Genomic DNA, 14416 nt, shown 5'->3' with positions numbered 1-14416 from the left:
GCTTCGGAGTTGACCGCCCTTTCTTAATGATGTCCATTTTTTTCCTGAAAAAGTCCGTCTAGAAAATAGCTTTGTGAGCATACAGAATCTATTTGTTTTTGCTTCTGTCGGCCATAGTGGGTGGAGTTTGCGATCTCGGCTGCCTCGGTACTGCTTTGGCCCGCCTACTAGCCAATCATAGTTTGTGAAAGCAATGACATGTCCCAGCCAGCAAAATGCTAACGCCTATGAAAAATCATTGTGGGGTTGCCAACTCGAAATCTGATTGGTTAAAAGCAACAGTCTAGTTTAATGCAGCAGAGCCCGCAAGAACTGATTGTGCAGGCTTTGAGGCAGATCTGATCTGGCAACAAATAATGGCTGAAATGTGATTGGTTAGATGCTTCAATATGAAAACACATATCTGGAAGCAGTGCAACCAGGGGGAAAAGCAATGAAAGGAAGCTAACAGACCATTTGGAATAATAAGTATGTATTGATGGACAAAATCTAATATGATTCAGATATTTCTTAGGCCAGCAGAGAAGGCCTTGAAGGCCCTGACGGCCCGCCACTGATATATATATATATATATATACTATATATATACTATATATACTATATACATACTATATATACTATATATACTATATATATATATATATATATATATATATATATATATATATATATATATATATATATATAGATCAGTGGCGGTCCGTGCATTTTCTGGTAGCGCCTTCAACGTATCAATCCAACCCTCAAAAACTATTTTATGGGTATAAAACCTCTACTGCAGCTACAGCTGCGACACATAGAAAACAATCAATAAATCAATGCACAAAAATAGGTTCAAATCCACTTGCTAGCAGCATTTCATGCTTAAATACAAATACTGGAGCTTTTCAGACATTAAAACCAGGCCAGGGGGGTGATTTTCCCGGGAAAAGACAGCGATGAACGTCAATGGCGTACGGGCAAACATTGCCCGAAAATGGGGTAAAATCCAGCCGAAAACAGCATTTATTGATTAAATACAAATACTGGAGCTTTTTAGACATCAGAACTGGGCCCGGAGTATCATTTCCCCGGCAAAAAGACTGCGATGAACGTCGATACGTCCATACGTGAAACGGCAAAAAATGCACTAAAATGAGGTAAAATCCACTTCCTAGCAGCATTTATTGATTGAAATTTTCCCGGGAAAAGACAGCGATGGACGTCAATGGCAAAACGGCAAAAATTAAACTGGGGTAAAATCCACTTCCTAGCAGCATTTAGTGATTAAATACAAACACTGGAGCTTAAATACAAACTCTGGAGCTTAAATACAAACACTGGAGCTTTTCAGATATCAGAACCAGGCCCACAATTGAAATATTATTTAGGAATATAGCCATATTATACTCACCAAAAATTCATTTTAATTGTACACAATATCCATCCTCCTTTCTTTCTTCCTTCTTTTCTATCGCCATCAAAGCTAATGTTAAAAGTCGAGCCTGTCCTGTCATATTTCCGGCATAGTCCGTCTTGAAAATGGCTTTAAATCAACACACTATATTTGCTTGTGCAGCTAAGTTAGCGCACTGAAAGTGGCGCACACCCTTTTCCCAGCTGTAACAGGCTTGCTAGCTTCGGAGTTGACCACCCTTTCTTAATGATGTCCATTTTTTTCTGGAAAAGTCCATCTGGAAAATAGCTTTGTGAGCAAATCTGCAACCAAATCCATTTGTTTTTGCTTCTGTCGGCCATTGTGGGTGGAGTTTGCGATCTCTGGCTGCCTCACTATGGCTTTGGCCCGCCTACTCTCTATAGCTAGCCAATCATAGGTGGTGAAAGCAATGACGTATCCCAGCCAGCAAAATGCCAATGGCTGCAAAAAACCATTGTGGGGTTGCCAACTCGAAATCTGATTGGTTAAAAGCAACAGTCTTGTTTAATGCAGGAGAGCCCGCAGAACTGATTGTGAAGGCTTTGAGGCAGATTTCTGATCCTTGCAACAAATAATGGCTGAAATGTGATTGGTAAAATGCTTCAATATGAAAACACACATCTGGAAGCAGTGCAAACAGGGGGAAAAGCAATGAAAGGAAGCTAACAGACCATTTGGAATAATAAGTATTGATGGACAAAATATAATATGATTCAGATATTTCTTAGGCCAGCAGAGGCCTTGAAGGCCCTGATGGCCCACCACTGGTATATATATATGTATATATTTGTGTATATATACATATATGTGTATATATATATATGTATATATATATCTCGCTTCATCGCAATTTTTTTATTTTGTGGCAAATAATTAGGATCTGGCTTATTTACTTCTTCCATCCAGGGCAATAAGAACAAAATTAAAACACAAAAGCACAGAGCCATTAAAGTTGTGTGGAAGGCTTCCATAAAACTTGCCTCGAACTATTTTAGTATGAAAAAAAATAGAAAATTTCTTAGACGTCTGATGAAATTTTAAAATAAAAAATAATAAAAAGAAGTCATTTTGTGATGTCATTTAGACCCATACAAATACAGACAGGTGATAATTACGTCACAAGGAAGTGGCCATTCTTGAATACATTTGATCGGCTAAAATGGTACCAGCTTTGGTTAAATTCCTGCCCCAACGTTAGATGGCCACTCATTGCCCAACACTGGTTTTAATTTAACCTTTTTTCCCTTTTGGCACTATTGCGCATCAGAAAATGCTATGGTCTTTTTTTCTCCATTTATCAAACACGAATTTTGACAAAAGGAGTCGCTTTTCCCTTTTTAATACCATAGCCCTGCCCATTTTCAGTAAATTTTTAGAAAAGTGATTAAAAGTCATGAGTAAAACACAGTTTTTCACAAGGCAAAACAAAGAAAATTCACAGAATAGAACATCGTCTTTAATAACATGGTTTAAAGAAAAAAGAAGGAAAACATTGGGAGAACATACAATGTCATCTCTGGCACAGATGTCAGATTTTTTTTTCAGTTGAGGTTAAAGTTGTTCCATCCATATTATCATGGAATGTCTTCAATAAGGCATAGCTTGTGCTGTATTTAATGTTTGTATGTGGTTCTGATAGCTGTACAGACAAAAGCGTGGAACATGTTTATTTTCTTGTTTTAGGATAATGTGACAGAGTATGACTAAATAAACAAGGAGGCACAAACCATAGACAGACCTCTTCCTAAAAATACAAGTAGGGGCGTGTGTGCAACATCGTTTACAAGCCGATTGTGTAAGAGCGTCCAGCAGGGTTGTGAATGGCAGAGCACACTGGTTCGGTCACAGCCCACTCGTACCACACTTTCTTCCCATTGTTGCAGCGCCAGAATCGCACCGTGACATCATCATCACGGGATATGGAGATGGGATGCTGTTCGGAGAAGCGGATATAAGTATTTTTTTCTGACAACTTGCTTTTAAAACTCTCAACTATGAAAATACACAACTTACTTTAAGTGGGAAGAGGATAGGAAACCAAGAAAACATTCCAGGTGAATGTGTATCTGGCTTTATACCTGTAAGGCGCGGAGACAATGATTTGAAATATGTCTTGAATAACGTCATGTTACTTTATGAAGAATGCTTACTGAGGGTGACATCTTTGTAGAGTGTGGTTTCAAAATACCCAGCGAAGCCATGGAGCACAGAGTTACAACCCACAGAGAATTTGAGGCACTGGTAACGATTATTGTTCATATCTGGAGAGGGGGGGCAAGTAAAGAAGGTCAGTGCCTGAAAATAAATGATGCTACATTTGTGCCAAATGTGTCATACCTTTTGTCGGGTGTACAAAAGTGAAGCAGGGCTTTGGTTCAGCCAGCTGATGGAAGTTGTGGAGGCGCACTACGTATGGCATTTCGAAATGGCACTCGGGATCTTTGTCACGTTCTCGGCAACCTCGGACTTCATTATACAACTTTGAAGAGGACAGCGGTGCCAAAAAGGATGTGTAGGAGCTGGGAATGCTCACGCCATCATCTGGCATCATTAGACAGGAGAAGAAACAGACCTTATTACAGAAGCATTGACATAGGAAAACACAGCCCCCCCCCCGAAACAAGCTGCATTCACTAGACAGATCATTAAGGCATATTTAAAGAAGAAAATACTGAACCTCTAACACCACTTGTAGTACAGGTCAATATAATTGCAAGCTTTCAAGTCTATTTGTTTTATTTTGATCGTTAGAACTGACCTAAAACCACAAAGGGTATCGCAGATAATTGGTATATTTTGGAAAGGGTCATTAACAAAAACAGTTTGATATTCACTCTGACCTTAATTGCATTGAAACTGAGTTAGAGCATGATAGTCGGTAGGAGCGAGGGGCGTCTCCATCTGAGCTGAAATAACCTAGTTTAAATAGATTTCTTTATATCCACCGGTTGGATTTAAAAAAAGGCAGATACCGATATAAGTACGTCAAATGTATAAAAATTGTAAACTATTGGGATGTGCTGACATGGTAAACGCTATGAACACATGGATAAAGGCTACTTGCGTTTGGTCAGTCAGAGCACGTATACAGTTGTGGTCAAAAGTTTACATACACTTGTGAAGAACATGTCATGACTCTCTTGAGTTTCCAGTTATTTCTACAACTGATTTTTCTCTGATAGTGATTGGAACAGATACTTTGTCACAAAAAAACATTCATGAAGTTTGGTTCTTTTATGACTTTATTATGGGTTAACAGAAAAAGTGATCAAATCTGCTGGAACACAAATTAGCAATTTTGGTGACTTAGAAAATTGTGTCAGTGAAATGAGCTTCATAGCATGGCCTCTTAACTTCTTGTGAGTGATTATGAGTGACTACAGCTGGTGATTCTCTGAGGCCATTTAAATTGCATGCAAACGCCCACAAACGCTACAATGGGAAAGTCAAAGGAGCTCAGCATGGATCTGAAAAAGCGAATCCTTGACTTGAACAAGTCAGGAAAGTCACTTGGAGCCATTTCAAAGCAGCTGCAGGTCCCAAGAGCAACAGTGCAAACAATTGTTTGTAAGTATAAAATGCATGGCACTGTTTTGTCACTGCCACAATCAGGAAGAAAACGCAAGCTATCACCTGCTGCTGATCTGCTTTTTGATGATTCTCGGTTGAATCTTCACCCTCCTGACCAATTTTCGTCAAGAGGGTGAAGATTCAACCAAGAATCACCAAAAAGCAGATCTGCCAGGAATTAGAAGCTGATGGAACACAGGTGTCAGTGTCCACAGTCGAGCGTGTTTTGCATCTCCATTGACTGAGAGGCTGCCGTGCAAGAAGGAAGCCCTTGCTCCAAAAGCGGCACCTTAAGGCTCGACTGAAGTTTGCTGCTGATCACATGGACAAAGATAAGACCTTCTGGAGGAAAGTTCTGTGGTCAGACGAAACAAAAATCGAGCTGTTTGGCCACAATGCCCAGCAATATGTTTGGAGGAGAAAAGGTGAGGCCTTTAAGCCCAAGTACACCATGCCTACCGTCAAGCACGGTGGTGGTAGTATTATGCTGTGGGGCTGTTTAGCTGCCAATGGAACTGGTGCTTTACAGAGAGTAAATGAGATAATGAAGGAGGATTACCTTCAAATTTTTCAAGATAACCTTAACTCATCAGCCCGAAGATTGGGTCTTGGGCGCAGTTGGGTGTTCCAACAGGACAATGACCCCAAACACACATCAAAAGTGGTAATGGAATGGCTAAATCAGGCTAGAATTAAGGTTTTCGAATTGCCTTTCCAAAGTCCTGACTTAAACCCCATTGAGAACTTGTGGACAATGCTGAAGAAACAAGTCCATGTCAGAAAGCCATCAAATTTTAACTGAACTGCACCAATTCTGTCAAGAGGAATTTTCAAAGATTCAACCAGAAGCTCGCCAGAAGCTTGTGGATGGCTACCAAAAGCGCCTGATTCAAGTGAAAATGGCCAAGGGACATGTTACCAAATATTAGTGCTGCTGTATGTATATTTTTGACCCAGCATATTTGATCACTTTTTTCTGTTCACCCATAATAAAGTCATAAAAGAACCAAACTTCATGAATGTTTTTTGTGACAAAGAAGTATCTGTTCCAATCACTCTATCAGAGGAAAATCCGAGTTGTAGAAATAACTGGAAACTCAAGAGAGCCATGACATTATGTTCTTCACAAGTGTATGTAAGCTTTTGACCACAACTGTAACTACTGGTAAAAGGTAAGATGGCGACACCCCAAGCAAGCAATGGCAGGCACAAGTAAGTGAGTTTTTTCACGTTTTTGAAAGATTCAGTTTATTTTTTCTCGCAAATTTCAAAGATGTCAAAATAAATCTTGTTTAGCGTTTTATCTGTTTATATTTTCTCTTTTTTGAAATAAAGGACCATATCGGCCACATTGTCTTGCGTTATGGAATTTTGTCTTAATCGCATTGGTGTTTCGTGCATGTCAAGTCTAATTTGTGCACATATAAGCCGTACCCTTGAAGTCTTTTTTCAGTTACAAATATGGCTTATATGCAAGAATATACGGTACCTGATTTCCCATTAAGAGCGATTCTCATAAACCAGTAAATTTGTATCTTAGATTGTAGAAGCAAACGAGAGAGGAGAGCGAGTGTGCACTCCATTAAAATAACATGTCAAGACAAAACCAAAGCACACCTTTGAGAAAATGCTGCGCTCCATCCAAACACTCAGGTGAAAGTTCATTATCACCAAACGATCCAAGCAGTTCGCTGACAATGATGTCAGCTTTCTCAGGCGAGGTCCAGTCTCGCATGTCAGAAGACACCACTGTCACCTGATCTCCCCACTCCTCAAAGCGCCAGTTTTCCAGCCTGCCGAAAATGCAAGTAATCAGCAATGGATACAATCAGCATAAATATATTCATTCATTGTTGTTTAGAGCCAAGTTGGGAATGAGCAAGCAGCCACTTACGTGATGACGGCATTAGGGTTTTTTTCAACAGCGTACACTTTCAGCTTGCGGTCTGCTTGTTTGGCAGCACGTAGAGATGCATTTACCAGGGGACCCCTGCCTGCTCCCAAGACCATCAACACTCTGAGGAAAGACGCTACCATTAATTTACAGTAATTTTCTGAAATACTACCTAAGCTTTAAGGAAAAACACCTTGGGCTAGGTCTGGGTGATATGACAAAAAATATCACGAAAAAAAATCAGTCGATAATGATAATTTTCCTTTCAAATTTGAAACTTCAAACTTCTGTGAATAAGTAACTAAATTACTTTCTTCGTTATTCAATTATGAAATGGGTTAAGGAAATTTTCCAATAAGGCTGCTGTTTGTGAACAGGTATTTTAAGAGGCATTTAAAAAAGAGACAATGAGACTTCACTTGGATCTTTTAGTGGGTTGGCCCGGTGTTGTCTTGCATCTCATGTGTTTGCCACCTTCGTTGTCTACTGAACGTTGGTCTGGAACTGGTGTTCATGTCGCATCAGCTCGGGTGGCATAATTAAAGTTTAAATTATGGAATTTTATCGAAAGTTTTATTATTATTGCTGACAAAAATTATTTGATAATAATTATTGTTATATCGCCCAGGTCTACCGTGGGCCCTCATACAGTTTTGACAGCTGAGCTGTCATTATGCATGAAAACACCTAAAATATAAGAATATTGCTCGATATCTCACTATGTGAATTTAACTGGTATTGAAGTGTTTTTTTCTACTAAATGAAAATGGTGAGGAAAGAACAAGAACATCTACACTAACTGACCCTCAAACTAGTGAGAGTTCCTTAGGCTGTGTTTTTAAAAGAAGTTATTATAAAGTAAATGATGACCAGTTATCAAGAGAAAATCATTTGAGGTTAACCATGGATGGTTAGTATTTTAAAAGGACGAATGTCACATCTTGCCATGGCACTCTGTTGCCTACTGTACTAAAAAGTGCCCTTAAGATATTTTTTTGCTCATTCACTTGACCGGTCAGGCATGGTGTAGGTTTTGTTCACTTTCTTGTGAATTAGATTTGATTAGATAACTTTAATCATCCCGTATTCGGGAAATTTCATTGTCACAGTAGCAAGAGGTTGAGAATAGACACAGGAAAAGACATTTTAGACATAAATAAATAGGTAATAAATAAGTTAATATATAAATAAATTAAGTTTGATTTAATAGCCCCAAGCAACTGGGAATCCCTGAATAAAGTACTTGACGCTACTGATACTACTCACTGAACATTTGTGTCTTTCTCTTCCTCTGGGACCCGATCAAGAAGGCATTTATAAACAGCCTGTGGATACAAGACAAAAGAGATTAAGAGAGAGATTTTTGCTTTGAGGCTACACTGTGCAAAGAAAAGAAAATTATAAATATATATACATATACATACTACATATTCGTCAAACTGAGTGTGCTACTTTGTTTTGGTTTCCTACTGACGCTTTGGCTTGATTGAATTGAGCTGCTGAATTGCTTTTCATATCTTATCTGTACATTTTGCTTGATTGATTTGAAGTGCTGAACTTCTGTATCAAACCTGTACATAATTGTATACAAATGTTGGCTGTGCTATGCGTGTAACTTGAATTTTTATTTTTCATCTAACACATTTTTCAAAAAGGGAATTTCTTATAATTCAACAACTGTCTTTTGGTTCTAAACAAGCAGGTGGTACTGACAAAGCCAGGCACCTCTGCTTGTAATATATAATATATTTATATATAACTATCAAGGATACAATTTTAGTGGCATCATTGTGGGTCTTACCTGTTGGTACTGTGAATATTTAATAGGATCTTTCTCAAAGACTTCATATGTCTGGGATTCCAGGTTGTCCATGAGTGGCTAAATAAGAGAGGAAATATGTGACCGAAGAAAAGTTTAGATCTGACCACTTAAAATAAAATCTGCTGTTTTTGTCATCTAAATATAGTAATATCTTAACATACGAGCTTAATGCGTTCTGGGACCTGAGCTCGTGTGTCAAATCACTTGTATCTCAAATCAATCCGTTCCCACAGGATATTACAATGGAAAAACATTTTAATTTGTTGTAATTCACCACCTACTTGCAAAGTAACAAATACTAATCTAGTGGTTATGATCTTCAATACTAAAATGTGACATTATTCTGTACAGACAGACGGTAGCGGCAAGGAAAGGGCAGGAGAGACATGACGGCAACACGCGCGTAACAAACCTTAAGTTTAACTTAAATGAACGTGGATTACTATACACACTTAAAAATAAGTTTTAATCTTACGTTGGCGAGCCAGCTCAGTCACGCGTACACCAGTCTCATGTTTTTCTATTACAGTAATACCTTGACATAAGTGTCTCGACGTACGAGCAATTTGAGATAAGAGTAAAATTTCGAGCAAATATTTACCTTGAGATACAAGACAAATTTTGATATATGAGCATACAGCCAGGTGTGGCCAACGCGAGAGTCTGCTTTTGAGAACAACATGGGCACTGTCTTTCCCGTCACAACTCCCTCCGTCGGAGGAGCGTTGGATTTTTTAGTTTTTTCCCCCTCCTTAGTCAGTGCAGAATGGTGGAACTTGCTTGCCAATACGACAAGGTGGCAAGTGGTCGTGCTTTATCCTATTGTAAGGACATTTGTGTGCCTCATTTTTGGAATATTTTGAAGGGAAGACAAAAGCAAACAACCCTCGATAGGTTCCTTTTAGCTGCAGCTAAAAGTCAGGGTGGAGGCGGGGCAAATTGAGCCAGTATAAAAATGTAAAACAAAATTAGAATTTTAGACTGCTTATTTTTGAGTGCTTGTATTGTAATTCAAGTTGATTTAAATTTGTTTATGTTACGAGCGTGTTGCCGTGCAAAAGGTCTCTCTTGCTCTCTCCCCTAATCCCCTACTTCTCATATGCTGGGACACTCGTTTGTCAAGGTCTTACTCTATATAAAATATTTTTGGGGATGAATATGTTCTCTGGAAATCCCTGTGCTATAGTTCGTGACTTAAAATAGAAAGAGGCATGTTTAAAATCGAGCATGTGGGTATATCCATGTAAATCACATTCATTCATGAATGCCAAAATGTGTCCACCAGCATGTGCAGCTCCATACAATTGTCTGATTAATGCTTCTCCAAGGGAAGTGTAATCTTTTTGCTGTGACCAGTGGATGGCAAGCCAAAGATTCAATTCTCAAACAGAAATTATTTTGGGCTGGCACCTGTTATACAAATTCCCTGCCAACATCATGTGCGACAATTTTTTTAAAACTTGCCTGTCTACACAACAGCAACGAAAAAGATTATAAAAAAATTAGTTTATGTACATGACAACATCATAAATGTGGACTCAATTCAAAAGCAAAGCCTGTTTTATAGACACAAAAAATGGTTTTCAGAATTAGTCGGAAGTATTTCTGTACCTGTAGGGGAGACTGTAAGTAGTCTTCATAACCCTTAGCAAAGAGCTCATAGGAGTTAGGTGTTGGTCGGTTCTGACTGAGGTATTCTAGATACTGCAGGTATGAACGAAAGTCCTTCTCAGTGTGGCGGTTTGTACCTGTAAAGATGAACTGGGCCTCCAACTGTGAAAGAATATACACTATTAATACACAACAGAATACCTTTAAATCTCATACCCAGACTTTGTTGTTAACTATGTTACCACAGTTCAAAACTGAACATTATGCATATAGCCGCAGTAAAAAAAGGGAATATTAAATATAGGTTTTTTTCCTACCTTGAAAAGTCGTACAATAATTCGCTGGTGTGCTTTGGATAAAACTGGAAAGCCCTTCTTATTGGTAAGAAAGATATTTGTCGGAAGTATTGCTGCTTTGATTGGTTCCCCAAGCCATTTATCAATCACTGTTTCTGAAGGCATGTCTGCTCCAATTTCAATGGCTTCACGTGAACAAAAAGCATTCATTGCAAATTATTAATTTTTAAATCTGGAAAAAACTACGAATGGATCATCTAGGCACAATGTTCTTACCTAGACAGATCCTCTTGTTGTAATCACAAAGGGTCCTGAATGAATGCCACCTAAATGTACAGCCACAAAAGATTGTTTGAGAAACCAATAATTAAGTTCAAACCTTAAAACCGAAAACAGTTGATTGACTGAGCCCCTGCGCTTGTATACCAACCAGTTCCAGGTTTTCTCATCCATTGTTGTCTCATCAATACATGTGATTGGCTCATTTTCAATTAGGTCTTCCCGTGTATCTTCCGGTGCCATCAGTGGGACTCGAATCCAGAACTGTTTGCGCAAAGTGGACAGACTGTATCAAGTTCTTGGTCTGTCTTTCATTCTATAAGACGTCTAAGGACTTACATTTGTGGTGTGGTGTCCAGACTGGATATGGTTAAGCACTACACGTGCAAGGTTAGCTCTATCAGGTCCATTCAAGGGAATCATGAAGACAGGCAGGCCCAAGTAGGCTGAAAAATGCAACTCCTGTGACAGAGCCTAAAAATCATCATGGAGATATAAGGTGGAAAGAAGAGGCAAATACTTAAAAGGGGGAAAATGGCACAGAATGAACGAAAAGATTCCCAACATCAATGTGTTCAGTATAACTTACAGCTTCGGAGCTTCTGCGTACTGTTTCAATTTTTGAATCTGTGTCTATCCATGGAGACTGCTTTCCAACAATGAGAGTATTCCAATCTAGATGAAAGGGAAAAAAATAAAAACAATGTTTGTGCAAGTGTACTTAAAATAAAGGGTTATCACAATGACGACATACAACCCGGCTCAGCATAATATTCAGGGACCGGTTCTCCATTGAGAAAATGAAGCCTTTTGGACAACTACAGCGGTACCTCTACTTAGGAAATTTAATCGTTACAGAACTTGTTTCGGGGCAGCCCGGTGGCATGAGTGGTTAGCGCGTCGGCCTCACAGCTCTGGGATCCTGGGTTCAAATCCAGGTCATGTCCATCTGTGTGTAGTTTGCATGTTCTTCCCGGGCCTGCGTGGCTTTCCTCCGGATACTCCGGTTTCCTCCCACATTCCAAAAACATGCATGCTGATTGTACACTCTAAATTGCCCCTAGGTATGGGTGTGCGTGTGCATGGTTGCCCGTCCCCTTGTGCCCTGCGATCGGCTGGCCCCCGATTCAGGGTGTCCCCCGTCTCTGGCCCAGAGACAGCTGGGATTGGCTCCAGCACCCCCCGCACCCTAATGACAATAAAGCGGTTCAAAAAATGAGATGAGAACTTATTTCATAACTTGGACTTTTCATAGGTAGAGCAGTACTTTATATGTAAATTCTCTTATTCGTCCCACGGTCCTTAGAAAACTAGTCACTTTAAAAATTATCAGTGTTTCAATTTTGTACCAAAAATTCGAGAAACATGCAAGGGATGATGAATGGAAAGCTCAGAAGTCATCAATGAGGGGCTCCATATCTAAAATTACAAGTGCACGGAGAGCATGATATTTGTTGATGACAGGACATCATCATTACGTTTGCAAAATTCCAGTTTTATTTTGTCTCCTGCCTACTGCTCTAGTTGGCTGGGACAGGATACAGCAGGGTTTCCCAACCAGTGCCGCGGCACACTGGTGTGCCGTGAGCAATGGTCAGGTGTGCCGCGGGAAATTGCAAGAAGTCATACAATATAATATTTAGAGAGAACAATTAATGAATATAACAAGGTTAAAATCAAAACCTGATGAACGTTAAATTATAGATTATACTATTACAAGATTCAAATTGTGAAAGGCATTTTGTTGCTTATTTTGCCTCCAACATGGACCGGAAGTTGTTTGGTTTCTGCAGCAACTTTTGGCGACGTAAAGTCTGTGTGAGCACAACATTTTTTTGCGTAATATCAGGAGATTTAAATAATATTTGAAGAAAAGTCATACAATTGTGAGTTTAACAACATTACATTAAATATTTTTCTATCACTCGAACCGGAAGTTGTTCAGGGTTCGCACACATTAGGTTAGTGTGAAAAACTGGATTCTGGAAGTTTATGTGATTTCTGCTAATAATGATGAGAATGACTATTGTTAATATAGGTGACATAGTTTTAAAATAAAAGATTTTCAGATGGTGGTGTCCCCTGAGATTTTTTCAATGCAAAGTGTGCTGCAACTGAAAAAAGGTTGGGAAACACTGGGCTACAGCACCCTCAGCGACCTTCGTGAAGATAGAAAATGAATGAATGTCTGTGTAGTGTACACCTTAAATACCGGTCTTTGTAACTACTGAAATAAAACTTGTCGGTGGCCCAAAAGCAGGATGGGGACCAAAGGCTTAAGGTTTTCAAGTAGTTTTCCTTTAAACCACCGTTGTGCACATTTATGGGTGAAATGCACGAAATTCGCGTACCTCTTCCACACAGCAGCAGGTCAGACCGCGTATGGGCACCAGGTCGTGATTTTGCGGGTTCCAATTCAAATTCCCTGCTGAACCTTGGGTGGAACAGGGGCATGCATACGAAGTCAAACCTGAAAGGTTAAGTTAGGGATAAACTGTTTAGTCAATATAATATTTAATTATACATTGTACACTTGCATAAACAATATCGGGACGGGGCACGTGCTCGAAATTCGCCGGCTAGCTTAGCAGATATCCACCATTGACTTAACCCATGACATTTTCGCGTCTCCTCCGATTTCAACAATTTGTAACACTCTTCTTACCCTAGTTTGGCGACCGCTGTTAATGTCTCGGCTACTTCTGGCACACAGTTTAAATCTCTCCCGCAGGACACCCTGCTCCCCGTGCTGACGGCCGCCATGACTTGGCATGCAGGGTGAACTAGGACCACCACATCCGTCCCGGTTTGAAGAAAATCGACGCCATTTTGGATCCGAGAACAACTAAACGTAAATGTCGGCTGAGGAAAAGAGCCAAAATGGCTTCGACAGTATTGTTAGTTTCATATCTCGCGCATTATCGCGATGTAATTCATTTCCCCCCTATGCAAACTCACACAGATGGGGCAAACATAGTACAAACTCTACATTCTGCTCACTGTAAGTATTTAGAAACAAAATACCTGTGTAAAAAAGAGTAGTCTAAGGAATGGAAGAAAGAACAACTTAAATACAAGCGATATGAATAATAGTCTAACAGTAATAAGAACCGACTGTAATGCCGCAAAGTACTATACAACAATATAGTTTTTTAAACAGTCACTGACTATTAATTTGTGACAACGGGAAAGAAAAGCGCACACTGTAATTTCCATCTTTGTCATACACCGGCTTCTTTTCATTTTGACTTGTTGTGTTGGGGATAAAAAAAAATCCCCTAGTGAGATTAAATGAAATTGGGTGGGTGCGTTGGTGGATTTTGGTGCATGGATGGATGAATGGATGAATGGATGGATGGATGGATGGATGAACAGATGGACGGACGAACAAATGGTTGTGAAAGCTTAGTGAACAATGTAGTCAAGTATATGCAAGTTTCTAAAATTACTGGATTTAACTATTTTTGTTTTTGCATGTAAACTGAATGGATACAATACTAGATTCCCACCTTTCGTAAGAATATAAG

At 39.4% G+C, this 14416-nt stretch overlaps 1 protein-coding gene across 1 annotated transcript; it reads right to left on the bottom strand.

The window, feature by feature from the left end:
- Window positions 1–2851: 2851 nt before the first annotated feature.
- Window positions 2852–13755, bottom strand: prmt5 (protein arginine methyltransferase 5). The gene is made up of 16 exons (XM_077616097.1): window positions 13555–13755; window positions 13241–13359; window positions 11479–11564; window positions 11229–11363; window positions 11041–11153; window positions 10887–10936; window positions 10632–10795; window positions 10315–10476; window positions 8683–8760; window positions 8148–8206; window positions 6882–7004; window positions 6605–6780; window positions 3755–3958; window positions 3568–3678; window positions 3431–3495; window positions 2852–3350 (listed from the first exon to the last, which is right to left on the bottom strand). The coding sequence occupies exons 1-16, from the start codon at window positions 13650–13652 to the stop codon at window positions 3198–3200; spliced, it is 1896 nt and encodes a 631-aa protein (XP_077472223.1). The 5' UTR covers window positions 13653–13755; the 3' UTR covers window positions 2852–3197.
- Between the last annotated feature and the right edge of the window lie 661 nt (window positions 13756–14416).

The sequence above is a fragment of the Stigmatopora argus genome, chromosome 12, assembly GCF_051989625.1.
Source record: "Stigmatopora argus isolate UIUO_Sarg chromosome 12, RoL_Sarg_1.0, whole genome shotgun sequence".
Lineage (NCBI taxonomy): Eukaryota > Metazoa > Chordata > Actinopteri > Syngnathiformes > Syngnathidae > Stigmatopora > Stigmatopora argus.
This window is presented reverse-complemented; position numbering and strand designations above follow the sequence as displayed.

Coding starts and splice junctions, on each gene's coding strand:
- prmt5 (XM_077616097.1), bottom strand. CDS start 13,652: ATGGCGGCCGTCAGCACGGGGAGCAGGGTGTCCTGCGGGAGAGATTTA. Junction 13,360..13,554: donor ACAGCGGTCGCCAAACTAGG/GTAAGAAGAGTG, acceptor TTAACCTTTCAG/GTTTGACTTCGTATGCATGC. Junction 10,796..10,886: donor CAACAAGAGGATCTGTCTAG/GTAAGAACATTG, acceptor GTTCACGTGAAG/CCATTGAAATTGGAGCAGAC.